Consider the following 25,194-nt stretch of genomic DNA (forward strand, 5'->3'; position numbering starts at 1 on the left):
ACCTGTGCAATGAGATGATGGTGCCCTGAGAGGTGAGATAGGGAAGGAAACCCCCCAGTTGCCATGGGAATCATCTTCCAAGAAGTGTTCACCTTGGCTGGGCAAGGGGAGGGCTTGGCAACCCAAATAGGGCCGACCAAAAGGGTTCTGTCCTAATTGGCAGTATCTCCATCTGGGGGGTGGGGGGGCTGAAAGGGGGCTAAGCAGTACTGAATTCTTCCCACTTCACCAATCTGTACCCTAGTCATCTCTTATCTTACTTTGTCTCCATTATCTCTTTTAATTCTCCCAGTTGGAGAGAGGTACTATCATCTCCACAGACGAGGCTTAGAGAAAGAAAGTGCTGGCCCAAAGCCACAAGGTTTGCACCTGAGCAAATAATTTCTCTTTCCTAAACCTCATCTGTAAAATAGGAATGATAACACCTGGCCTGCCTTACAGACTAATGGAAAGACTAATTAATAGATGAAAGTAAGGGGTTTAGCACGGATCCTGGAGATGCTCCCTAAAAGTCACTTGTTTATTGGCGCTATTGTTGTTACTAAGTTATTAAGGGGAGCAGGAACCCAGGACAGTCTGAGCCCTAACTTCTTGCCACCCAACGATGTTGCCTCTTGCAGAGACCCCATAGGATGTGGTGATCATGGCCCATTTTAGCCACTTCTGCTGATCCGGGAGGTCTGTCAGGACTGCACAGCCCAGTCCCCTCCTCCACCCCACTCCCAGGCAGCAGAGCAGAGGTACTTGTCTTCTCCTGTCAATTTCCCCAAACAGAGAAGTTGAACTGACCAGTAAGCAGACGATCCCGGCCCCCAATTCTGCCTCATGGCAAAGGAAGAACTCGGAGCCCAGCGGTTTATTCAATAGAGAATATCTGCTGAGCACCTAGTACAGCCCAGTCCTGCACTGGGCCCCCCGAGCACTGGGAACAAGACCTGACCCTGTCCTCAAGGTCAGAGGCTAAAGGAGGAGACAGAAGATAAGAAAACAACGGTGTGCTGAGCATTATGATAAAGCAGGTCAGAGAACCGTTCTGTATAACAGACAACCAGACAGGCCTAGGGGTCAGGGAAGGCGTCCCAGGAGACATGCCCTTTGAGCTGGGCCTTTAATGCCTGGCAGGGGCTCCTAGGCGCTCAGAGACTGCTAGCACCACCCGCCCATTTAACAGAAGAGGAGACTGAGCCGCAGCGCCTCTCCACGTCAGGCCTCACTTACCCGGACTAGGCCAAGCACGGCTCTCTGTGTCCGCGAGCCAAGAGACCAAGCCTGACCCCGGTGTCCGCCCAGCGCCCGGGGCGGAGTCTCGGCCCAGGTGCGCGGCGGCGGCGGCGCTTCGCGGAGGCAGGAAGTGTGTCCTCAGCGGCGGCCCGTGCAGCGCTCCCGCGAGACGCTCACCTGCGCTCCAGGTGAGCGGCGAGGGGGGCGGGGGGAGGGGCCGAGCTGGAGGCAGCTCACCTGGCGGGACAGGTAAGCCTCGCGCAGGCCCGAGGGGGCGCGAACCGGGGCGGCACCGCTGTGGAAAGACCCCCGAGGCTGCGCCGGGGCGGGGGAGGGTCCCGAGACCGGTTCCTCGGGAGCCACCCTCCCACTTCCGGGGTGCGCGGGCTGGGCCGGGGAGCGGCCTGAGCGGGCGCCTGGGCTGGGCGGGCACACGGGGGGCCGTGTTCGCCTTTAGGGCTGCGCTGGCTTGGGGAGGGAGCCATGCTCGCCCGGGGGCAGTGTCGGAGTTGGGGAGCGGGCCGTGCTTACCCTGAGGAACAGTGTCAGGGCGGTAAAGAGGCTGGGTCCTCCGGCGGGCAGAGGGCCCCTGCAGCTGGAGAAGGTGGTGCTCGCCCAGAGGGCATTGCTAGTGTAGGGGCTGTGCTAGTCCGAGGGGCAGTGCTAGGGTCTGGTTCTTCCTTGTCCCCGGGACTAGGTGCCTGCGAATACGGGAGTCGCGGGCTGCCCCTCTGGGGCAGGAGGTCGAGGATACACCGATGCCCGGCGCTAGAGCCGACGGCTGTTTCGTGAGCAGGGCTGGGATGCCCCTCCCGGCCAGGTGTGCAAGACTCGGCTGGGCACGGGGGTGGGGCGGAGGCTGGTGCGGCTGGGCCTGTCCTGGGGACCTTGGGAGGAGGGGGCGGTATGGAGACAGACTCCTGAGTGTGTATGTTCTCAGGACTAAGGAGGATGGGGAGAGCATCAATGAGAAGTTCAGGGAGGATGCGCCTGGGGCCTGGGACCTTCTGATCCCTGGGAAGATACCTGCAGTGCCTTGGGGCGCCCAGTAACCTAGCCCCTCCCAGTTGCCAGGCACCCTGCTAAGCCCCCTGCACGCCATATCTCATTTAAACCTCAAGGTGGCCCATGAAGAATACTCATCTCTCCCCTTGTTAAAGATGAGAAAAGTGAGGCCAAGAGTCTTGCCCCATGCCACAATAGAAACAGGGACCCTCCCCCTCACTAAACCAAGTGACCAGTGTTCCTAGGATTTTGGAGGGGTGGGCAGCAGCAGTGAGGGGGAGACAGAGCCTGGACAAAATGGGCTGAGTTTGACTTCAGGAGGGTTCAGGGCCGAGAGGGGAGGGGGAGACTGAGGCCAGGCATTGTCCTTATCCCAGGTGTTGCTCCCCTTCCCTCCATCCCACCCCTATTTGAAATGCGTGGTAAAGAGAAAGCACATGGGGGGCCGGCCCCGTGGCTTAGCGGTTAAGTGTGTACGCTCCGCTACTGGCAGCCCGGGTTCGGATCCCGGGCGCGCACCAGCGCACCGCTTCTCCGGCCATGCTGAGGCCGCGTCCCACGTACAGCAACTAGAAGGATGTGCAACTACGACATACAACTATCTACTGGGGCTTTGGGGGAAAAAAGGAGGAGGATTGGCAATAGATGTTAGCTCAGAGCCGGTCTTCCTCAACAAAAAATAAAAGAGGAGGATTAGCATGGATGTTAGCTCAGGGCTGATCTTCCTCACAAAAAAAAAAAAAAAAAAAGAGAGAGAGAGAAAGTACATGGGCTCCAGAGTCTGGAGGACCACAGTACAAATCCTTCTTGCTCTCTTGGCCTCACAGTACACATCCCTTTCTTGCTAGGTGTCTCTGGTCAAGTCACTTCATCTCTCTGAGCTTCAGATTCCTGATCTGTCCAGTGGAGATATAATACTTACAGGGCAATTGTGAGTGTTAAAAAAAGTGAACGTCCTCTTGGACTGGAGCCTGTTTCTGTCCTGTTAACTGCTGTTTCCCTAGCATTTAGCATAGTGCTGGGCACATGGTAGGTGCTCAGTAAATATTTGTTGGATGAATTTAATGAATAGTAGTGAATCCTAAAGCCTTGAAGGCGGAGGAGGAGACAGTGACCCTATCATCAGTAACCCCTTGATGTTCTTACAAACTCCAGGGACCACAGAGCTCAGTATGGTTGAAACAGTGTAGATGTGTCCACCCTCCTCATCTAAGGCCTGAGCCAGGAAGACTCAGGACTCCCTACTTGGGCCCTCTTTGGGCACAGGCTTGTCCATGGAGCTGGCAGCTGGCAGCTTTGACTGCCCCCTTCCTCCCAAGTAATAGATGGGATGGGGTAGTGCATAAGAGTCTGGGCCAGGCTTGAATACAAATAAATGTGTGGCTTTGGACAACTTATTTAACATCTCTGTGCCTCAGTATAGTAATAATAAAAACAATAATAATAATAATGGCTACAAATAGGGTTGTGAGAATTAATTGGTTTAATACATTTAAAGCACTTAGAACAATGTAAGCCATCAATCATTAACTTTCACTAGAGTGCAAGCTCCTAAGGTCAGAGAATTTTGTCTGTTTTACCACTGTATCCACTGAACTTAGAACAATGTCTGGCACACAGTAGGCCCTCAATAAATATTTGTTAATTGAGTGAATGAATGAATCCATACCCACCCCCACATTGCTCAAACCAAGGCAAAGATTTTAACCACTTGCCTTTTTGGATTGTGAGGGACTTCAGAGTTCCCTATTGCAATTTCAGTTTGCACAGGTTTGGAGAGGGGATTTCCACCCCTCCTTCCCTCAGACTGCTGCTCCTTCTCCCGCCCCCCCACCCACCCACTCCCCCTCTCTGGTCAGCCTAGAGCCTAAGTCCTTTTTCTTTCCACCCAGTGGTCCTGGCTTTACCCTGAGGTCACACAGAATCTGTCAGTTCCCTGAAGCACTTATTGTACCCAACTCTGTTCCCCACGCTGAGGCAGAAAGCAATCAGACACAGTCCCTGCCCCTCGGGGTCATATAGGCTTATCTTCAAACTGACCCAGCTGTCAGAGAGCCTAGCAGAAGGCTGTAGGGAGAGGGGCTCCCATCTGACTTGGGGTTCTGAAGGTCCTTGGAGAAGGAGTGCTGGAGGAGTGGGTTGAAGAGTTGCAGGAATAGTTAATTCCTATATCTTCCTCATCCCCATTCACCATGGCTAACATTCCTTCCCCCACCCTTTCTCTCCCTACACATACACCTTCTGGTTTTGGGGGAACCTTTTGAGATTAGGTTGCAGACATCATGCTCCTTTACCCCTAAATGCTTCAGTGTATATTTCCTAAGAATAGGAATGTTGCCTTATATAACCCTAGTAATCAAATTCAGGAAATTTAATATTGACATAAAACTGTTAAATAATATACAGTCTATTTTTAAATTTCGCCAATTATCCACATTATCCAATTTCTAATTTTTCCTCTTGATCTAGGATCCAATCCAGGGTCACACATTGCATTTAGCTGTCATGTCCCTCAACTTGGGCTTGTCTGCTGTTTCCTCATGATTACATTCAGGGTATGCATTTTTGGCAGTAATATTTCATAAGTGATGTTGTATCCTTCTTAGTGCACAGTATCAGGAGGCACATGATGTCAGTTCGTCCCATTATTGGTAATATTAACTTTGACCATTTGATTAAAGTGGTATCTGCCAGGTTTCTCCAGATTTGTTTTTTTTTTTACGTTCTCACTGGCCACAGCTAGTAGAAAGGAATGGAGGTGGCCAGAATGGGGGCCTTGACTGTATCTGGGTGAGAGATGATGGTAGCTCTCTTTAGGGAGGTGGCATTGATTTGCCATATTGCCTACTAGGGCCAGATCTGGGACTAGAACACAGATATCCTAATGCCCAGTCCCAGGTTCCTCACACATCACCAGTTCTAGGACCCCAGTGCCTTTAAATCAGGGATAAAAAGATAAGGGATCAGTGTCTCAGAAAATCCAGGCTAAGGATAGTTACTGCCCAGTAAACCCCTACATGTGATCAAGGACCCTCCCAAATACATCACTTACATGATGTTCCCTGACTCCCTCAGGCAGAGTTATTTATTCCCGTAATGCCTCATATATCCTACATGTTCCATCTTATGAGCTTTTAAGCATCTTTTTCTCTACAAAACCATGTGTGAATCACAAGAACGATCTGTAGTTCATTCATCTTTGGTTCTACGGTGCCTGACACAGGGCCAGGCTCAGTGTTTATGGGATGAATGAAGTCTTAGTTCTGAGCTTGCTAGCAACTAAGTCAAAAAGGGAAAGAAGATGTATTTTGGCTTGGCTTTTTGTCTAATCAAAGGAAGCGAAACAGTGCTTGGTGTTAAATGTTGCAAGAAGAGCAAATCTGAGCTAGACTGACATATTGATGGGGGACCTGTTATAGTCTCATGTCTGATTTGAAAGAGGAGGAGAAGAAGGGGAAGGTGGTAATGATCAGGTTCTATAGCAAGTCCCATGGAAAGGCATTTGCTGAGCAGCCTCAGAGTCTCTGTGCTGGGTGGGCTTACCAGCAGTAGGAAGAAACTGGGGGAGACTATTCCCCAGAAAGTGAGATCCCAGGAGATTTTTCTTTTTATGTGGTAAAATATACATAACATAAAGTTTACCATTTTAACCTTTTTAAAAATCATTTTAACCATACAGTTTTATGGCATTAAACACATTCACATTGATTTGTAACCATCACCACCACCATCCATCTCTAGAACTTTTTCATCTTTCCAAACTTGAACTCTACCCATTAAACACTAACTTTCTATTCTCCGCTGCCCCCAGCCCCTGGCAACTACCCTTCTACCTTCTGCCTCTATGAATTTGACTATTCTAGATATTTCATAGAAGTGGGACCATACAATATTTGTCCTTTTGTGTCAGGATTATTTCACTTAGCATAATGGCTTCAAGGCTTATCTATATTGTAGCATGTATCCGAATTTCATTCCTTTTTAGGGCTCAATAATATTCCATTGTATTTGTATATACCACATTTTGTTTATTTATTCATCTGTCAATGGACATTTGGGTTGTTTCCACCTTTTGCCTATTGTAAATAATGCTACTGTGAACATGTTGTAAAAATATCTTCAAGTATCTCTTCTCAGTCCTTTTGGGTATAGACCCAGAAGTGGGGTTGCTGGATCATCTGGTAATTCTGTTTAATTTTTTTAGGAACTGCTATACTGTTTTCCATAGCAGCTGCACCATTTTACAATCCCACCAGTAATGTACAAGGGTTCCAGCTTTTCCACACCGTCTCCAATGCTTGTCATTTTCTGTTTTTTCAATAGTAGCCATCCCAATGGGTGTGAAGTCCCAGGAGATTTTGACATGTAGGTTAGACTGCAGAGAGAATTTCCTCTTTGGGGAGGGAGGGAACGCTGGGTTAGAGTTCCAGGGCATATTTGGGCCTGTCCACATCACAGGCCTCTCAGAAACCAGAAGTCTGAAGCTCCTCAGGTCAGCGCAGGAGCTTGCCCTTGACCTCTAATCCTGACTCCTTCCTGGCCTCACCCCGACAGGTGCCTGGCTGTAACAAACCACGCAATGAGCCATGCCTCGCCCCGGACACCCCCGCCCATCGTCTGGGCCCCCACGCTTGGGTCCCTGGGAGCGGCCAACAGAGCTGTGCCTGGAGACATATGATGAGCCATCCCAGCCCCCACCAAGCCGCCGCACCCGTAGGCCAGACCCCAAGGACCCTGGCCACCATGGGCCCGAGAGCCTTACCTTCATCTCTGGCTCTGCTGAGCCTGCTGCCGAGCCCCCAGCCTGCTGCCTGCTCTGGCGACCCTGGGTGTGGGACTGGTGCCAGGCTGCCTTCTGCTTCCGCCGCTGCCGGGGTTGCCTCCAGCGCTGTGGAGCCTGTGTGCGGGGCTGTGGCCCCTGCTTGTCTGCTGGGGACTCCCCTGAGGGGGCTGCCGAAGCCAGCTGGGCCAAGGAGCACAATGGAGTGCCCCCCAGCCCTGACCGTGCACCTCCCAGCCGGCGGGATGGCCAGCGGCTCAAGACAACCATGGGTAGCAGCTTCAGCTACCCTGACGTCAAGCTCAAAGGCATCCCTGTATACCCCTACCGCAGCGCCACCTCCCCAGCCCCTGATGTGGACTCCTGTTGCAAGGAGCCGTTGGCTGAGCCCCCACCCATGCGGCACAGCCTGCCTAGCACCCTTGCCAGCAGCCCCCGTGGCTCCGAGGAGTACTACTCCTTCCATGAGTCGGACCTGGACCTGCCTGAGATAGGCAGTGGCTCCATGTCGAGCCGCGAGATCGATGTGCTCATCTTCAAGAAGCTTACGGAGCTGTTCAGCGTACACCAGATCGATGAGTTGGCCAAGTGCACATCAGACACTGTGTTCCTGGAGAAGACCAGTAAGATCTCGGACCTTATCAGCAGCATCACCCAGGACTACCACCTGGATGAGCAGGATGCTGAGGGCCGCCTGGTACGCGGCATCATTCGCATCAGTACCCGAAAGAGTCGCACTCGCCCGCAGACCACAGAGGGGCGGTCAACCCGGGCTGCTGCCTCTGCTGTTGCTGCCCCTGACAGTGGCCATGAGACCATGATGGGCTCAGGACTCAGCCAGGATGGTAGGTGGGGCCCCATAGGGCTGAGGGGCAAAGTGGAGGAGGCTCTGGCCAGGGGAGGGTTGCACTGGGGTCTTTGCCACTGTTGGTCCACCCCTCAGCCAGGCCCTGCTCTTCCTCCTCCTTTTCCTCCACTCCTCCACGTTCCCTAACAGGCTCCTTCTATCCCCTGCTACCACCTGCCACAGTAGCTTCCAGGCCGAGCCTGGTTAACAGGACCCAGGAACCTGTATGAATTTGGATCTCTGTCGTGGCCTAACCAAAACCTCACCACACAAACACACACACACAAGTTGTCTGTTTCTTTGTTTTAAACATTGTTTCTCTAGCCCAGCCCTGGGGTGAGTGGCCCTTCCCTCACTGGGCTAGGGGCAGAAGTAGGGAGTAGAGTTGAAAGAATGTGATAATGACCACTGCCCCCTCATGTTCCCTTCCTAGAACTCACAGTGCAGATCTCCCAGGAGACAACTGCAGATGCCATCGCCAGAAAGCTGAGGCCTTATGGAGCCCCAGGTTTGGTCCTGACCTGATGAGGAGTGTGGAGAGGAGAGGGGACTGTCCTAGGGGCCCCCCATATGCCCCCACCCAGCTTTCTCCTGGGGTGGGTGAGGATGGGCTCAGAAAGGGACGAGAAGCCTGAGCAGCCACAGACCCCATCCCAATCTTGCAAGCTGGCTTAAAGGGTTCAACTGGGAAAGATTCAGGGGGCTGCCCCTGAACCAGCAGGGGGAAGGTGCCCAGAACCAGCATCTAAGCCCAAGTCGCTGGGGAGGAAAGTGGAGGGTGGGAGGTCATCCACTGGTGCTGAAAAGGCACCTTATGTGGTTTCTATTACTGTCTTCTTGGCCTTCACAAGCCCCTGGGAGTGGGGTCATTACCTTTTTACAGAGAGCAGTGCTGGGGCTCAGAGAGGTCAAGACACTGAGTGGGTCACCCAGCCAGGATCAGATTGATCCAGGCTCAAGTCCTGCTCTGCTCCTTCTCAGCAGGCTTCTCCCTGCCCATGGACCTGGATGAGCCTCTTCCCCTCTCTGAGCCTCTGTTTCCTCCTCCTTTCCCCCTCAGGATTCCCAGCCAGCCACGACTCGTCCTTCCAGGGCACCGACACAGACTCATCAGGGGCACCCCTGCTCCAGGTGTACTGCTAACCCCTGCCGGGCCTAGTGGCTGCAACCCCTTCTGAGAGCACAGCCTACACCATGAAGAGGGGGACCAGGACCCCCTTTTGGGGAAGGCTGGCCACAAACCCAGAAGCAGTACCCACTCTGGCTCCTCCCACTTTGGCTGACTGGTTCCTGGACTATGTGCATTTCACTGGGCCATGGTGCCCACATCCTCCTGGATCCCCAGCTGGCCTGACCTCTGCCTGGGCCTATTTCTTCCTGCCCAGGTGGCCTGGGTCATGGGAAGCACAGACTTAGGGGTTACCTTCTGGGATTGAATCCCAACTCTACTACCCCCATAACATACCCCCATAACCCATCATGCAAACGTCCTCCTCCCCAAGATGGGGGGAAGGGGGTGACAGCTAAAAGAAGCTTGTCTTAAATGGATTGGGTTGAGGGGCAGGCAAGGCCTGTGGAATTCTGTGGGCAGTGCCCACTCCACATTATGTTCTGTTGAGCAGTTTCATTCTTGGCTGATATTCTACACGCTAACATGACCATAGTTGCAAGTACAAAGGTAACGGACGTCTGCCTGGTCATCTCGGCTGTGGTACTGTCCTTTCTGTCCCATCTGCCTGACTGCTGCCTGGAGCAGGAGACAGGATAGTGTCCAGCCTGGCTTAGTGTTGTCAGAAGGCTAAAATGGGAACAGTAATGCCCACCTCTCAAGTTCACTGTGAGTTCCAGGATGTAGAGCCAAGCAGTGTCTGTACCTGAGAAAGGTCTCACAAGTGGTTTCTGTCACTGTGAGGTTCTTCTAGGCAGGCTGGTCTGGACACCCCCTGCTGCCCCAGTTCACTGCCAGCAGGCTGGTCTGCTTCTGCCATCCCTGCAGTTTCCCCAAATCCCTGAGCGCTTTGTTAGCCCCCACCCAGCCTCATACCTCTTGCTCCCTCCACCTCTCCCTGGTGCTGACACAGCACTATGGTTCACTGTTATCTTTTTAGCTTTCCCAACAACCCTGGCGTGGGGTCACTCTTCTTTCACAGAGGTGGCGGCTAGGGCTCAGAGGGGTCAAGGAACTTAATGGGTCACGCAGCTGTTAACTGTGGCTCTGGAAACTGGCCTGTTGGCAATTCTGCCCCAAAGCCGGCAAGCTGATCTGCTTGAGGCAGAAGCAGGGTCTCCTCGTTTGGTCACTGGAGCCCAGCTGGGTTCAGAAGGATCCTACTCATCTCCTCCTCTCACACAGGAGTGTCTGTTAGTCGTCTTCCAGCAGTGAGGCCAGAGCAGGCCCACCAGCCCATTCTTAAATGATGAAAAAGCTGGAAGGTATCCAGGATCCCCTCTCTGCTCCCACCTCACCTGCAGCCCCACAGTCCTTTTTCTTGTCCCCATAGGGACCCTTTGGAAAATGACAACTAAAACTGTACTTGTCTATCCAGTTTCCTATTGGACACACAGGATGGTCCCTTGAGGCTATGAGCATAGGGCCCAGTACCAGTGATAAAACTGGCCCCTTTCCTTAGGCTCTGCTGTGTCATCCAGGTCAAGGCCTCTCCACAATGGAAAATCACCACAGGGCACTGCAGCCCAGGGATGTTGCTGGACAGAGTAGCAGAGTGGTGCCATAGTCCCTTCACCCTTGCCTTGGCCCTAGAGCACTATATTCCAAACTCAGCCTTGAAAATCACTACTGGCATTCCCAAAAAAAGGAGTTTATCAATTTTGGAAAACTGACAAAGCTAGGTACTGCATAGCTTCTTTTAAGTCCTTCATAAGCTGTTCTGAAATGTTGAAAGGACATGCTGTATTCCAGAAATTCAAGGGTCGCCCTCAGCCCACTGACAGAACACTCTGGGCAAGTCAGTCTAACCATTCTGACGGTAACCATAACCTCCGAAGTTCGGCAGGGGTCAGCCGTGGGGGCTGGATTTGGGCAGAGGCAAGCACCCCTCCAGCCCTGGCACTGCCTCCGCAGCTGACTCCGAGAAGCCCTAAAATCTGCAGAGGTCCAGGTCAGAGACACCAACAATAGGGCCCCACTGGACTTTACCCTGCCTCCCGGCCAGGTCCCTGCATCACACACACACACAGCAGGTCTGAGGCCTGGGCAGTCCCCCGAGCCTTTGCTGCCCTCTGCTCCTAGGAAACAACAGTATGTAGTTTTAGAAACAGTTGATCCAGGGCTGGAGAACAGACCCACCACAGAGGGAAGTTGTCTTAGAGAGGAAATCGGAATCAACTAGTCCAGCTGGTCTTACACTTTGCTGAGTCATGGGCCCCTTTGAGAATCTGACATATGTTCAGGTCCCTGTAGCCAGAAAAACTCACCTTTGCTCAGAATCATAAGAGACTAAAAGTCTTGTTTTAATCTTCTCTTTAAGTAATGAGAAGGAGCCCCAGAGAGGGACAAAGACTTGCCCTAGGTCACATGGCAGAATCTGGGCTAGAAGCCAAGCCCCCAGCTCCCTGGAGCAGCCATAGAGGCCTGTACTCCAGGGAAAGGCCAGAAGGAAGAGGACACAGGGAGAACTGGGTAAATAGTTTTAATGTGTAACAATAAGCCAACTGAGGACAAGACCCCTCAATGCCCCAGCCCTTCTCTCATGATACCCTGGGACCTGTGTGCCTGGGCCAGTCCCATGCCTGCCCAGCCCCGAGCCCCCCAAGTCCCAGGGAAGCGCAGGGGGGAAAGAAGGTGGATGGCTAGGGGCTCAGCCTCAAGAGTTCAGGGAGGCAGATATGGGTTAGTTGAATTTGGCCTTGGAAAAATCCATCTCCGGATGCTGATCCATGAACCTGGGGAGGGAACAGGAAGGAGGTGAAACAGGCCATCCCTCTCTCCCAAAGTTAGTCCCTTCCTCCTAGCCCCCCATGTGAGGTCTAATCTCTTTAGAACCCTGAGCAACCTGGAGCCAGGCTGGGCAGGGGTGGGGCCCCAGGGTCTCTGAGGCCCATTTGAGCCCGAGGCTGGGAAGCTGAAGTGCCAATACCAGCACTGTTTTCCTGTGGGTGGCAATGGCCGCCTGTTATCTCTTCCTTCCTACCCGGAGGTGGCCTTGCCCTCAAGATGACCTCAGCAACTGATCAGGGTAGGCCAGCCAAGGCTATAAAGCCATAAACTTGGCTGGCTCATCCTGGAAGGTGCAGGGCAGCTCCTGTGTCCTGCTCAGTGACCCACTCACTGCTGTCACCCAGGTCCCAAGCCCCAAACACCCCCCAAGCCCCCAAACCCACCCCTGCCCAAACTACTTACTTCTTCAGAATCTCCTGTTTCTTCTGCTCATCTGAAGTGGGCAGCCCCATGGACTTCTGTCTCTGGTCATACATCATCTTTTCCACCATGCTGCGGGTCTCACTATCTAGGTCTGACAGCTAGGGGCAGGCAGTGACAGGGATAGTGAAGCTCTGGGGCCTCCTAGGCCCCTTACCTCCCAGCGAAAGCTCCCCCAAGCAGCCAGGGCTCACCTTGGAGTTCTCAGGGTTGATCTTCTTGGTATTAATCTCAGGGTCACTGGACACCAAGCGGCTCCACCACTCCATCTTGTTGATCTGTGAGGAAGAAAGAGAACCACCAGAGGATAGGAGGCAGCTCACTGTGCCCCAGGAACCACCCCCAACCCTTCCAGAACCAAAGTCTCTCCCATGCACATCCTGCACCTGGGATCCAGGCAGGCCTGTGCTGGGACCTGGGGGAAAGATGAGCAAGACCTCTGCCCTCCCCAGCGGCAGAGGGACAGTACAAAACAGCATGATAAGGGGAAGAATAAAGTGTAGAGGGAGATATATTCACCTAGGGTGGAGGGAGAGAAGTTAGAGTGACACTTGGGCTGGGCCTTAAGGGACACACAGGACACCCAATTAAAAAGCAGGGAAGGACATGCTAGGTGGGAGGAAAAGCAAGTGCACAGGCATGGACGGGTGAGTGAGAGGCAGCCCCGCCATCGGGGTAGGCTGGGACAGGCCTCATGTGCCACGGGGAGCCTTCCTTGGACCCTTGGCACTTCACGGAGACCACGTTTATTTACTGGTGTCCGTGTCCCATCTCTCTGTAGGGAGAGAACGTAGGCTTCCTGAGGGCACAGAGTTTACGTGTTGTTCTTGTTCTCTCTCCAGCACTCACAACAGTCTCTGGCACATAGTAGGTACGCAGGTATTTGCTGAAGTGAATGCCTGTACAAGCCTAATAGGAAGAAAGGCTTTGGGACCAAAGACTGTTTCAATCCTGACTCCACTCCTTCCTAGAGGTAGGAGCCTGGCCAAATCTCTGAGCTGCCCTTTTCCTGACTCTAAAATAGGACAGACCTACTTTAAAAAGTCTTGTTGTGAGGATTAAATAAGATATGCCCACCAGGCCCCCAGCATGGTCCCCGAATGAGCAGACGCCCTCCCCTCTTCCTCTATCGAGATGCAGGCCAGGAGGCCGGGCCTCTCGCACCTTCTCCAGATGCACCGTCACCACCTTGCCGTCTTCAATGAGCCACGAGCTCTCCTCCACCTTCACCTCATTGTAGAGCTCCCCGTCAATGATCGCCGGTTGTCCCTTGAGCCCCACCCGGAGGTGCCGCCGCTGGATGTCCACCACCACGTCCTTCCCCTTCAGCCGGAAGTTCACACAGAAGGGCACTGCCAGCTGCATGGGGCAGGAGCAGTCAGGAGGGGCCCCAGGCTGGCTCCCTAAACTCCACCCTGGTCCCTGCCACTCACGTCCAGCTCTGACAGGGTCTGGGTCCAGCGGTAATTGGGCAGGTCTGCCCCGTTGCCGAGGTTGGGCTTCAGTTTCCCTTTATCCTTCTCGTCCTCCTCCTCTTCATCCTCCTCCACCTCCTGCTCATAGTTGGGGTGCTCAGCTACTTACCTGACAGACACAGACTGAACCCCACTGGGCATAGAGCCACAAAACGAAAAAGACCTGGTCCCTGCCCACTCTATGGCCCACTGGGAGCCAGCAGTTAAACCTGGTTCTGATCTCTGCCTGAGAGCTCAGACTGTTATAGCATATGACAAAGAACCCAGCTGGGGGACTGTGACAGTCATAGATAGACCCATAGGATCCAGCTGGGGGTCCAAGCCAAGGGACTCTGGAAGAAGGCCCAGCACAGAGCAGAAGGTCACAAGGTGGCCATGAGCAGGGTTCTCCTAAAATAAAACCAGGCTGCCAAATGACCAATTTCCTTTTTCTATGTCTATAGAGTTGAGACCCCTAGTCTCAGATCAGAACCTCTGGAAAGCTAAATAAATGCCCCAAAGATTGCTTGGGAAGCTGGACTCGAGTCATCGGGAGGAGCACTGCAGAGCATACCCCAAGATGTGTCAGAGTATTCCACCATCATAAAGGGCCAGGCGGGGCCCACAGACCCCAGCCCACCAGGCTGGTACCTGTACCAGCACTGCCTCTGTGGCTCTTCGGATTTTCTGCCAAAGCTTAAGGCCAGTGGGTTTTGGGTTTTTTAACCCAGATTCTTTGGTCCAGTGTTTCTGAGTAGGATAGGATCCTCAAAGCTGGGAGGGGGGGTGTGGACGTAGCGGAGGGCATTCCAGAGAAAGGGAAAGGCTGGAGAGTCCCTGGAAGTTCCCAAACCTCTGGCTAATCCCAAGTACCCCAGTCCACCTCACCTGCTTCCCTGATGAGCCAAGGCTGCCATTCTTGAGCTGGGCCTCATGATTCTCTGCATCCTTTTTCTGTGGCAAAGGGCAGAGCAGTTGGAAAGAGCATCCCCACTTCCAGTGCCAATAGGAATCAGGGAGGCAGGGGAAGGAAGTCCGCTCTTACCCGGTCAATCTCCAGCTGTAGCCTCTCTGCCTCCTCATCTGTCAGCTCCTTGATCTGGGGCCCAGAGGTCTCTGACTTGGCCTCCTTGGCCAGCCTGGCTGCCCGCTCTGCCTTCTCCCGCCGCTCAGTTTCCTGCCGAGCTCTCTTCTCCCGCCGGGCCTTCTGTGCCAGTTGGTTGTGGTGGTTGAAGGTCTGTGTGATAAGCTAGGGAAGGAAGAGAAGGCAACGAGGCGTCAGGGCAGGGGACAATGTCCCAAGGCCTGGAGTCCAGTCCCACCTCTATCTGGGTAAGGCACGGCCCTCAGAACCTCAGTTTCTCATCTATAAAGTAGGAGTAATATAGACCCAACTCACAGAGTCGTAATGAGAATACCTGCGCAGTACTCGGCTCAATAAACAGTGGCTAGTTTAAGAAATATCACAGTCTAGTGACTAAGAGTATGGATACTGAAGTTGGACACCTTGAGATCTAATCCAGGGTTTGTCACATGCTAGCTATTGTATTTTTGGCAAATTCCTTAACCTGTGAGAGTCTCAGACTCCTCATCAGTGTGAAGATCAAATGAAAAGTGCTCTAAAAGTCCTCCACTACAGAGCGAGGCTGTCAGAAGCAGAATTCCAGCCTCAACCCGTCTGAGAAGCCTTTCCTGAGCTCTCAGGCCCACCCTGACCTGCTCCCCGACTGGTCTCTCTTACCTGTGTACCTGACTCCTGACCGCAGCCCTAGCCGTGCAGCACTCAGGACCACGTCCAGAACTGCCACATTAGCAGGAAACCAGAGAGAGCTTTCTTAAGGGAAGAGGCTAGTCTCTTCCTCTCCTCAGCCTGCGAACTATCAATTTCAAATCCTTTCTCTCCCACTATGCCTTCCCAGGATGTTTCCAATCCACATCCTGATAGGTGGCTTCCCTGCTGCCCAAGAGCTACCCCAATACTATTGTCACCTGTCACTATCCGGCTGTGTGGCCTTGGACAAGTGAACAACTTTGACATTTTCTAAGCCCCCGTTTCCTCACCTGTCATGAAGATTGAATATAACAGACACTTGTCAAGAGCCGGGCACAGTCCTTGCCACATCACTGCCACATATAAAGTGATGGCTTCCCAACACCCCTTGTGTGGCTGAGGCTAACCCAATGTCAACTGGTGGGGGGTGGGGAGAAGTAATTTCTCTGCTATAAAAATACAATGGGAGGGGCCGGCCCAGTGGCATAGTGGTTAAGTTCGTGAGCTCCGCTTCAGTGGCCCAGGGTTTGCAGGTTCGGATCCCGGGCGTGGACTGACGCACTACTCATCTAGCCATGCTGTGCAGCATCCCATATACAAAATAGAGGAAGATGAGGACAGATCTTAGCTTAGAGCTAATCTTCCTTAGCAAAAAGAGGAGGACTGGCAATGGATGTCAGCTCAGAGCCAGTCTTCCTCACACACACACACAAAAAACCAATGGGAGAGATGGCTCTACCCCACTGTTTATACCAGTAGCTCCAAAGTGTGGGTCCCCCGACCCGCAGCATCAGCACCACCCAGAATTTGTTAGAAATGTTATATCTCAGGCCTCACTCCAGACCTACTGAATCAGAAATTCCAGGGGGGAGGTGGAGGGAGTAGCTCAGCAATCTGTATCTTTTTTTTTTTTTTTTTTTTATTCATTTTTTCCCCCCCAAAGCCCCAGTAGATAGTTGTATGTCATAGGTTCACATCCTTCTAGTTGCTGTACGTGGGACTCGGCCTCGCGTTGGACGGAGAAGTGGTGCCTCGGGGCGCGCCCGGGATCCGAACCCGGGCCGCCAGCATCAGAGCGCACGCACTTAACCACTAAGCCACGGAGCCGGCCCAGCAATCTGTATCTTTAACAAGCCCTCCTGGCCAATTCTCATGCATACTTGAGAATCACACCTAGATTTGAGTTCCTGGTCTACTCCTACCTGTGTGACCCTGAGGTCATCTCTCTGTGCTTCTGTTTTATTATTTCTGAAAGCAGTCTTGCATAAGCTGTTATTTGCCTAGAATGTCCTTGTCCCTACTCCCAGGTCACCTGGCAAACTCCTACTTATCCTCTAGGACCAGCTCAAATGTCTCAAGTTTCACCTCTTCACCGTCAGCAGGCCCAGGAAGATACCCAAATTAGCAAAGCCAACTCTTTGTTGACCCACACACCTGGAGGAAGTCTCGCAAGGTACTCACCACGTGATCAGTGGTCAACAAACCATCTTTCAAGCATCTCTGAGCCAGAGCTGGAGGGACGGAGGGGTCTGCAAGAGCTGAGGGGCCTACGTGGGGCTCTGGGTCACTGAAGTCACCCATGGGCTCCCAGACCTAGGGTTCCACCAAATGCCCTGTGGCTTCTCATTCATTTGATGCCAATTCCTCCCACTACTCCAAACCCCTAACCTCATGCCACACTGCAGGAGCTCCATACTCTACAAGATTAAAGGGCACCAAAAGCGCCCCCAAACCAAATGGGTTAACAAAATGGGGTGTATGTGAGAAAGAAATGAGCCACCTGAAGGCCATTCTGCTGTCAACAGAAAGAGACAATTATGCCAGCAGAAGCTGTTCTACCACAGGGCCTTCATCCCAAGTCCCTAATCAGGAAGACCTTGAACTCAAGCCCTTTGCCAACCAGTGGCCAAGGGGAGGCGGGAGCAGGGCCCTCCCCTCTCCCAGCTCCAGTGAATCATGTTACATCCCATTTGTTCAGTTCCTTCCTAGCTCCTGGAGGTTATTTGAGGGCAGAGCTGAACCACCAGACAAAGTCAAATCCAATCACAGCAGCCTCTGACCCCTCCTCCCAGTCTCCTCCCACCAGCTTTACCCAGGCCAAGCCCCAGGCAGAGACCCCTGGGAGTGTGTAGCCTACTCAGAGGTCCCAACTGGCAGGCTACCACAGAGTCAAGCTTCTGTCACTGGGAACCACAGCCCAGCAGAGTGGGGAATGGGTGAGAAGGGCTGGGCCAGTTTTAGAAGACAGGCCCCAGACTGCTCAGTGGGCATACCTAAACACAGGCTTTCCCTGACCTAGGCTGGGTGATGGGGGAGTAAAGAGTGGTTCCCACCAGCCTGGCCAGGGAAGACCCTGAGATATTTAAATGGAATCCAAAAGCACGAGGTCTTGAACCTGACCATGGTGGGGGCAGGGGGGATAAGGGTGTGTGCACCCCCAACACATCTGAGAAATGACACACTCCTGTTCTAAAACTTCATATAAATGGAATCATTCAATATGTGCTCTTTTGTGTGTCTGTCTTCCTTTAAAAGGCTGAATAATATTCCATTACATGTATATACGACATTTTATTTATTCATCCGCGTCAATGGACGCTTGAGTTGCTTCCACCTTTTAGCTATCGTGAATAGCAGTGCTTATGAACACGGGTGTACAAATCTCTCAAGACTTTACTTTCAATTCTTTTGGATATCTAGAAGTGGGATTGCTGGATCATATGGTGGTACTATTTTTAATTTTTTGAGGAAGTGCCATACCGTTCTCCACAGCAGCTGCACCATTTTACATTCCCACCAACAGTGCATAAGAGTTCCAATTTCTCCACATGTTCTCCAACACTTGGTGTTTTCTGGTTTTTTTGATAGAGGCCATCCTAATGGGCGTGAGGTGATATCTCACTGTGGTTTTGATTTGCATTTCTCTGATTAGTGATGTTGAGCATCTTTTATAATAAGTTTTTAAAGAGCTACAATATTTCTCTTTTACCAGCAACATCTGAAGAGTATCCTTTTTTCCACATCCCTGTATGTAATGTTGTTTTTTTTACATTTTGTCAGCTTGACAGGAAAAAAAGGGCATCTCACTGTTTCTCTCGCCTAGATTTCCTCGATTACTAGTGAATTTGAGCATCTTTTCATATGCTCTTTGGATTTGCTCTTCTTAGAATTGCCCATTTTTCTGTTTATCCTTTTCTCAACAAGAGTTCCTGAATATTAAATTAGCTATTACGGGGCTGGCCTGGTGGCGAGCCCCATAGTAGTTAAGTTCACATGCTCTGCTTGGGCGGCCCCGGGTTCGCAGGTTCAGATCCCGGGCAGGGACCTACACACCACTCATCAAGCCATGCTGTGGCAGCGTCCCACAGACAAAATAGGAGGAAGACCAGCATGGATGTTAGCTCAGGGCCAATCTTTCTCAAGCAAAAAGGGGAAGATTGGCCACAGATGTTAGCTCAGGGCCAATCTTCCTCACCAAAAAAAATAATAATAAAAATAAATTAGCTATTAAATTTTATCTGTCCTCTGCATTGCACATTTTTTCCAAATCTAATATTTTTCAATTGACTTTATATGTCATTATGTCTCTTTTGCCATACACAAGTTCTCAATGTTTGAAGAGGCAAACAGCTACCTTTGCTTTTATAGCTTCTACTTTTCTAATCTTGCAAGGCCTCCTCCACACAAAGATTATACATAGTTTTCTAGCTTTCCTTACAAGACTCTTCTTTTTTTTTTTTTTTTTTAAATATGGAACGCTTCACGAATTTGCGTGTCATCCTTGTGCAGGGGCCATGCTAATCTTCTCTGTATCGTTCCAATTTTAGTATATGTGCTGCCGAAGCGAGCACAAGACTCTTCTTGATCTGCAATTTATTTTTACATATGAGTAAAACAGATAGTACATTTTTGGTTTTTCACAAACAGCCAGTTGTAGCAACATGACTTATTAAATCATCCTTTGCCTTATGAACTAAGTTACCATATTAGATATATTAAATTCTCATATAGTCTAGACTTTTTCTAAGTTTTTCTATTCAGCTTCACGGGCCCATTCGTCTCTTTCTATGTCAATAACATACTGATTTGATCATTATGGCTTTACTCAAATCCACAATCCCTTATTCATAATTCCTAGCCCCAAAAGCTATAAAAACTAGAAGTTTTTTTTTTTTTTTTGCAGGTAAAGATTCACCCTGAGCTAACATCTGTTGCCAATCTTCCTCCTTTTTTTTCTTTTTCTCCCCAAAGCCCCAGTGCATGGTTGTATTTCCTAGTTGTAAGTCGTTCTAGTTCTGTGTGAACTGCCACCACAGCATAGCAACTGACAGATGGGTGATGTGGTTCCACAACCAGTAAACAAACCCGGGCCGCTGAAGCAGTGAGGGCCGGACTCTAACCACTAGGCCATCAGGGCTGTACTTTATAAGTTTGTAGCATGAGGTTATTAGTCTTCATATCTCCTACTTGGTATGAATATTGATATACATTTCTCTGCAGAAATATTAATGTTTCATTACAGGATGCTGTTCATGACCCCTGGACTGGAGTATTGTATGTAATGTACAGTATATGCACTGTAGTGCCTAAAATCCAAAGAATTCGAAATCCCAAAACACATCTGGCCCCAAGAGGTTCAAAAAGGGGATCGTGAACTTGTATTCTCACATGCCAGCCACTTCATTTATACCACCTCCTTTTATCCTCACAACAGCCCTGTGAAGTGAGGATTACCCCCGCTTAAAGGTAAAAAAAATGAGGCTCAGAAAGAAAGTGATTCACCCAACACCACACAGTTGTCGAGCCGGGAGTGGGGGGAGACCAGGATTCGAACTCACATCTGCTAGACTCCAGGGCCCATGCTCTTAACCACTGCACTTGGAAATGATGTATCTGGTGGCCCTGCACACAGCAGGTGCTCAACACAAAGGAGTTACTGTGTTACAACTGGAGACCAGGTGGGAAGGCTGGACAGGTTTCTGCCTACCTGAGAGTTTGACCAACCTACTGGGAAAGAACTGACTCTAAGGGAACATAAAGAGCCAAGGAACATGACAAGGTCTAAGAGGGGACCAGCTGACATCCAATATATGGCAGCAACTATCATCCTCATGATACTTCTGAGAGAACACTTCTTAATACTATCCATATCTCTCTTCTTCCAGCTAGCTTACTCATCTTTCATACCTTCCTCAGGAAGTCTTCCTTCAGCCCCCAACCTGGGTTAATCCCATCATTTTATGCTCCCAGGGCTTCTGCCCTAACATCCACCAGTTACTCATTATCTTTTTTTTTCTTTTTTGGGGGGGGGGGGCTACCCTGTGAGATCCATGAAAACAAAGCCCAGGTCTGTATTCACCTCTGCAATCTGGAAGGGTTTGGCATAGTACCTAACACAGGCAAAGTGTTAGGTGTTCAATAAATATTCATTAAATGAATGAATGATGACTGCTGATATTATAAGGCAGTCAGGCCCCCAGAAAAACAAGAGGTGCTAATGCTAATAGAGAAAGAATATTTGAGCCAGAAGGACGGGTCCTACAAGTCAGTGAGCCACCTTCTTCCATTTTACAGATGTGAAGATTGAAAGGACCAAAGAATTGGTAGGAAATCAAGGTGGCCATACAGTTAGACCAAGAACCTGAGACTCCTACTCCCAGGCCAACATGTCTATGACAGAGTAGCCTCGGATTATCAAGGAACATTACAATGCATACCAGCTTGTTAGAATCCCAAAACCACAGAAAGCAGTTTGCAAAACGTCTCCTCCTTGTTACTATTTCTCTATGTTTACTACGTTTCCTTATTACTATGTTTAAGTAAAAACAAATATCAAGGTTATAAAAATCATAGTTCAATGAGGTGACATCTTCATGATTTACCAATCTTCAAAAATGTAATTACAACCTCAGTACACAGCAGGAAGTTCAAGGTCTCAGAACCTGCACCACAAAACACCATTCCCAAATCCTTGAACTTTGGGTCACAGCATGTGGGAAGACTGGGACTGTTGTCTTTGAGTTTTCCTATATTTGTCTTCTGAGCTCAATTTCTAACATTTACCTACTCTCATCTCCCAGCTAAGTAATTAGATAAAACCTCCTCAGTGGAAAAGGAACCAAGAAGCATGGTGTCAGGGGCAGAAGGCAGTTTTACAACAGACTCTGGTTCCAACCCTGGCTCTCCCACAACTCAGCTCAAGACTTTGGACAAAGTGCCAAACACCCCCAAGCCAATTTCCTCATTTGTAAAATGGGGATAGTAACACCTGCCCCTCTTGAACCACTGAAGGGTCATGGGAGACATGGTAGATAAAGACCTGGCAAGAAGAGGGGCTTCAGGGGCCGGCCCCGTGGCTTAGCGGTTAAGTGCGCGCGCTCCGCTGCTGGCGGCCCGGGGTTCGGATTCCGGGCGCGCACCAACGCACCGCTTCTCTGGCCATGCTGAGGCCACGTCCCACATGCAGCAACTAGAAGGATGTGCAGCTATGACATACAACTATCTACTGGGGCTTTGGGGGAAAAAATAAATAAAATTATTAAAAAAAAAAAAAAAAGAAGAGGGGCTTCAATAAATGACAGCTTGTTTCCCCTCCCCAACTTCTCACCCTGAGCATTTCACTTCTGCTGAAGATTATTATTATTATGCCAAAGGAAGGCCAGGTGAGCTTTTCTTCTAAGAGCTGCCCAAGGGACAGTGGCTCCCAACACTCACCTTTTCTGCTATCCCCTCTTCTCCTCCAACGAAAAAGTCTGTTTTGCGCCGAAGAAAGCTGAAGAAAGTGTTCACAAGCTGCAAGAAGACAAAGAACACTGTGGAGATGCGATATCGGGAGCCCCTCAAGTGCACAGAAGCCAACTTCCTTACCCTAGGAGGAAACTCAGGACTTGACTGTTTCACACCTGAGCCTCCCAACTAAGGAAACATCCTCCTCAACAGGCCCTACTTTTGTCACTTCTGCCAGGAAGTCTTACCTGACCTTATCTAGATCACATGAAGGGCAGATTTCTCATTTCTTGTTTGTATGTTTGTGTTTCATATTCCTTGTGGCGCGAGAAGCAGCCTGAAGGTATGGACCACTCCTCTGCATCCAGGGCTTGAAACACCAGGGCCCACCTTTCCTCTCCAGATGGTAAACAGCCTATCCAGAGGGGCAGTGGCCGAGTTAGTGGGACAGAGGTAGGAGGAAGGGAACAAACGAAGCCACTTCAAAGAAGATTAAGACCAACTAACTCTGGCTGGGTACCAGTCTAGCCAAGTGGTTAAGGGCATGTGTTTTGAATATCAGACTGACATACATCAGCTCTGTGACCCTGAAGAAGTTTCTTAATTCTGCAAAACAGGACAGCAGCAGGACCTACTTCTACAGATCTTGTGAGGATCAAACGAGGTAATGGAGGTGAGATCCTTAACAGTCTCTGGCCCGGAGCAAGAGACCCCCTACCAAAGAGTTAACTCCTCACAAGTAGGCTTATTCTGTCTACATCCCCAATGCCTGGCACCAGATCTGTCTCAGAGTACGTGCTCAGCAGAATTTTTGCTGAATGACGAGAATGACGAGATCTAGTGGTGACCTAGGGCTAGCACATATAAGCCTTTTTATTTGCCCAAGTGAGTGGTTCTAAATCCGATGCTAGAACTTATCTCAATGGTTTCAATTCCTGCTTCTAGGCATTTTTTCAATTCACTCAAAAATGAACTCACTCTCAAATCCAGTTTTGTGTCAACAATTTAGGGGGTGGGGGAGGGAGCCTTTCACACTTGCAAATTAGTAACACTCTTCCCACCCCAAAGGGCTTAGGAGTCCTTGGTCACCACAAGCACCTGAGTGAGAGAATGAGAAGGAAAAGCTCAATAAAAACTTGTCCCCAGCGAGACACAGAATGGGCAATGGACTGTGGAAAGCACGCTGGCCTAAGGAGTCTGGTCCCCTCTAGGTCAAGAGCCTTCTGGATGATCTCGGGCAAGTTCCTTCAATTTCTTTATAGAATGACACTTCTAGACTTATCTTGATAGGCTTTTCTATGTGTAACCTTCTGTTTCTGATCCAAAAACCCAACTCCAGAATCTATACTGGTTGGTCCTTATCGTTCATACACTATGTGTGTCTGGTCACTATGCATGAATTATGCTTTTGAAAAGCTCTTTCTAAGCTCCATCAGGGCAAGGACAGGTTTCTGCTCATGTCTGTATCCTCACATATCCCCAGACACCCAGTCCAGTGAGTGTCTGGTACACATCAACCACTCAACAAACACTTGAATGAACACGCCTGACTGCCGAGAATTCCTCAGTGTTCTCCACTTCAAGACACTACTACTACTGTCCTACAAATATTCAGGAAATAGGGCTTTGTAGCTCTATCTCAAAGAAACCGAGGCTTGGAGATGTGGAAAGGTCCCAAGTTGGGAGGTGGTGGAAACCAATTGTGAACACAGGCCTCCTATTGCCCCATTCAAGGCCTAAAAAGACCATGTGCTACTATCACCCCGCCCGCCCCTCCCCCCCCACGGCACACATTCTTTGCACCCATTCTTCGGCTCGCTCCAAGTCGTGGTAGATGCAGATCTCAACGTCTGGGATGCTTCGTCCTAAGGGATGCTCTTCGGGGCGGCCATCAGAGGGGAAATGGAGCCGGAAGGGCAGGAACGGGGTGGGTTGCAGGGGTGTGAATCCAAAGACTCTGAGGGTTTTCCAGGGACGGGTTCAGGGACGCCGGAGTTGCTAAGATAGGAACTACTACTGAGGAGCGCCGGAGGCCCAAGACTGATACGAAGGGGGCAAGTCGTGCAGCGCGGAGGCCAGACCGGAAGCTGGGATGCGGTGAGAATGTGGCGGGATCCCAGAAGCCCGTGAGGCCCAGGGGTGGGACTCAGCCCTCGACGGCAGATTAGGGCGGAGGGAGCGTGGCTCGGGACGCCCGAGCGGGCAGGCGCCGCTGGACCAGGCCGGACCGACGCCGCGCGGGCCGTTACCTCCTGCACGCCGCCCTCGTGCTGCTGCGCCATGGCCAGCAACATGCCGTCGAATCGCTCCTCCTCCTGCTCTCCGCCCATCGCGCCGGCCACCAGGCACGCTCACAGATCCAAGCTCTTCACTCGCGTCCCGCGCTCTCCCTGCTCCTCCGCGTCGTGTCGGGCCCAACGGCTCCGATCCTGCGCCTTCCGCAGCGGAGCCGGAAACACGCAGGCGCCCCGCCGCCCAGCTCCGCCTTCTCGCCTTCTCTTCCCGCCTCCCTCCGGGCCCGTGGCCATTGACCGCGCGGCAAACAGCCCGCTCCACCGGCCATTGGTCAACTTGGTGAGCCAATCAACGAGCGCGTCCGTGAAGCGGTGGGAGGAGCCGAGGGCCCAGGAGTTTGGCGTGAGTTGCTATGGTCACTGGATGCTTTAGAGCCTTCCAGAAAGCTCTGGGCTCAAAGCTAGCGGGGTTGGAAGTTGCAAAGGTATGAACTTTGCTCCTACTCCTTGAGAGTAACCTCCCAGCTTGTAGAAGGGTGAAGCTGAAAGTGTCCTTAGTCATCTCTTCCAATCCTTTATATGAAGCAATTGAGGCCCAGAGAGGAGGAGGGACTTGCCCAAAGGACAGCCTACCAACCGCCTCATCACCTACTCGACCAAGGCGGGCTTCATGGGCATACAAACTGTGTGGTCCTGAGGGCTGGGGTTAGAAGGGCTGCGTGGGGCCGGCCCAGGGGCGCAAGCGGTTAAGTGCACGCGCTCCACTGCGGTGGCCCGG

The 25,194-nt window shown here is 51.2% G+C and overlaps 2 protein-coding genes and 1 non-coding gene across 4 annotated transcripts; 1 reads left to right on the top strand and 2 right to left on the bottom strand.

Annotated features, from left to right (window-relative positions):
• Positions 1-2,965: 2,965 nt before the first annotated feature.
• On the top strand, positions 2,966-11,729 carry KDF1 (keratinocyte differentiation factor 1). Of its 2 annotated transcripts, XM_087446489.1 has the most exons (4): positions 2,966-3,157; positions 6,781-7,851; positions 8,287-8,361; positions 8,914-11,729. In XM_087446489.1, the coding sequence occupies exons 2-4, from the start codon at positions 6,813-6,815 to the stop codon at positions 8,994-8,996; spliced, it is 1,197 nt and encodes a 398-aa protein (XP_087302615.1). In that variant the 5' UTR covers positions 2,966-3,157; positions 6,781-6,812; the 3' UTR covers positions 8,997-11,729. The 2 variants fall into 2 exon arrangements, with proteins under 2 accessions (XP_087302615.1, XP_004425850.1); XM_004425793.3 differs by lacking the exon at positions 2,966-3,157 and having other exon boundaries at positions 4,383-7,851.
• Positions 11,488-24,610, bottom strand: NUDC (nuclear distribution C, dynein complex regulator). The gene is made up of 9 exons (XM_004425792.3): positions 24,432-24,610; positions 22,171-22,248; positions 14,731-14,934; positions 14,574-14,639; positions 13,665-13,784; positions 13,396-13,590; positions 12,426-12,509; positions 12,214-12,332; positions 11,488-11,756 (listed from the first exon to the last, which is right to left on the bottom strand). The coding sequence occupies exons 1-9, from the start codon at positions 24,510-24,512 to the stop codon at positions 11,705-11,707; spliced, it is 999 nt and encodes a 332-aa protein (XP_004425849.1). The 5' UTR covers positions 24,513-24,610; the 3' UTR covers positions 11,488-11,704.
• On the bottom strand, positions 19,201-19,307 carry LOC147914120 (U6 spliceosomal RNA). Its single transcript, XR_015555898.1, has one exon. It is a non-coding gene; the product is annotated as a U6 spliceosomal RNA (small nuclear RNA).
• Positions 24,611-25,194: the final 584 nt, after the last annotated feature.

The sequence above is a fragment of the Ceratotherium simum genome, chromosome 22, assembly GCF_057802395.1.
Source record: "Ceratotherium simum simum isolate JZ-2026a chromosome 22, ASM5780239v1, whole genome shotgun sequence".
NCBI lineage: Eukaryota > Metazoa > Chordata > Mammalia > Perissodactyla > Rhinocerotidae > Ceratotherium > Ceratotherium simum.

Excerpts from the sequence above, each read along its gene's own strand:
- KDF1 (XM_087446489.1), top strand. The coding sequence starts at position 6,813 with ATGCCTCGCCCCGGACACCCCCGCCCATCGTCTGGGCCCCCACGCTTG. Across the intron at positions 7,852-8,286 it reads CTCAGGACTCAGCCAGGATG|AACTCACAGTGCAGATCTCC; the intron begins GTAGGTGGGGCC and ends TTCCCTTCCTAG. Across the intron at positions 8,362-8,913 it reads GAGGCCTTATGGAGCCCCAG|GATTCCCAGCCAGCCACGAC; the intron begins GTTTGGTCCTGA and ends TTTCCCCCTCAG.
- NUDC (XM_004425792.3), bottom strand. The coding sequence starts at position 24,512 with ATGGGCGGAGAGCAGGAGGAGGAGCGATTCGACGGCATGTTGCTGGCC. Across the intron at positions 14,640-14,730 it reads TACAGCTGGAGATTGACCGG|AAAAAGGATGCAGAGAATCA; the intron begins GTAAGAGCGGAC and ends CCTTTGCCACAG. Across the intron at positions 13,591-13,664 it reads AGACCCTGTCAGAGCTGGAC|CTGGCAGTGCCCTTCTGTGT; the intron begins GTGAGTGGCAGG and ends TGCCCCATGCAG.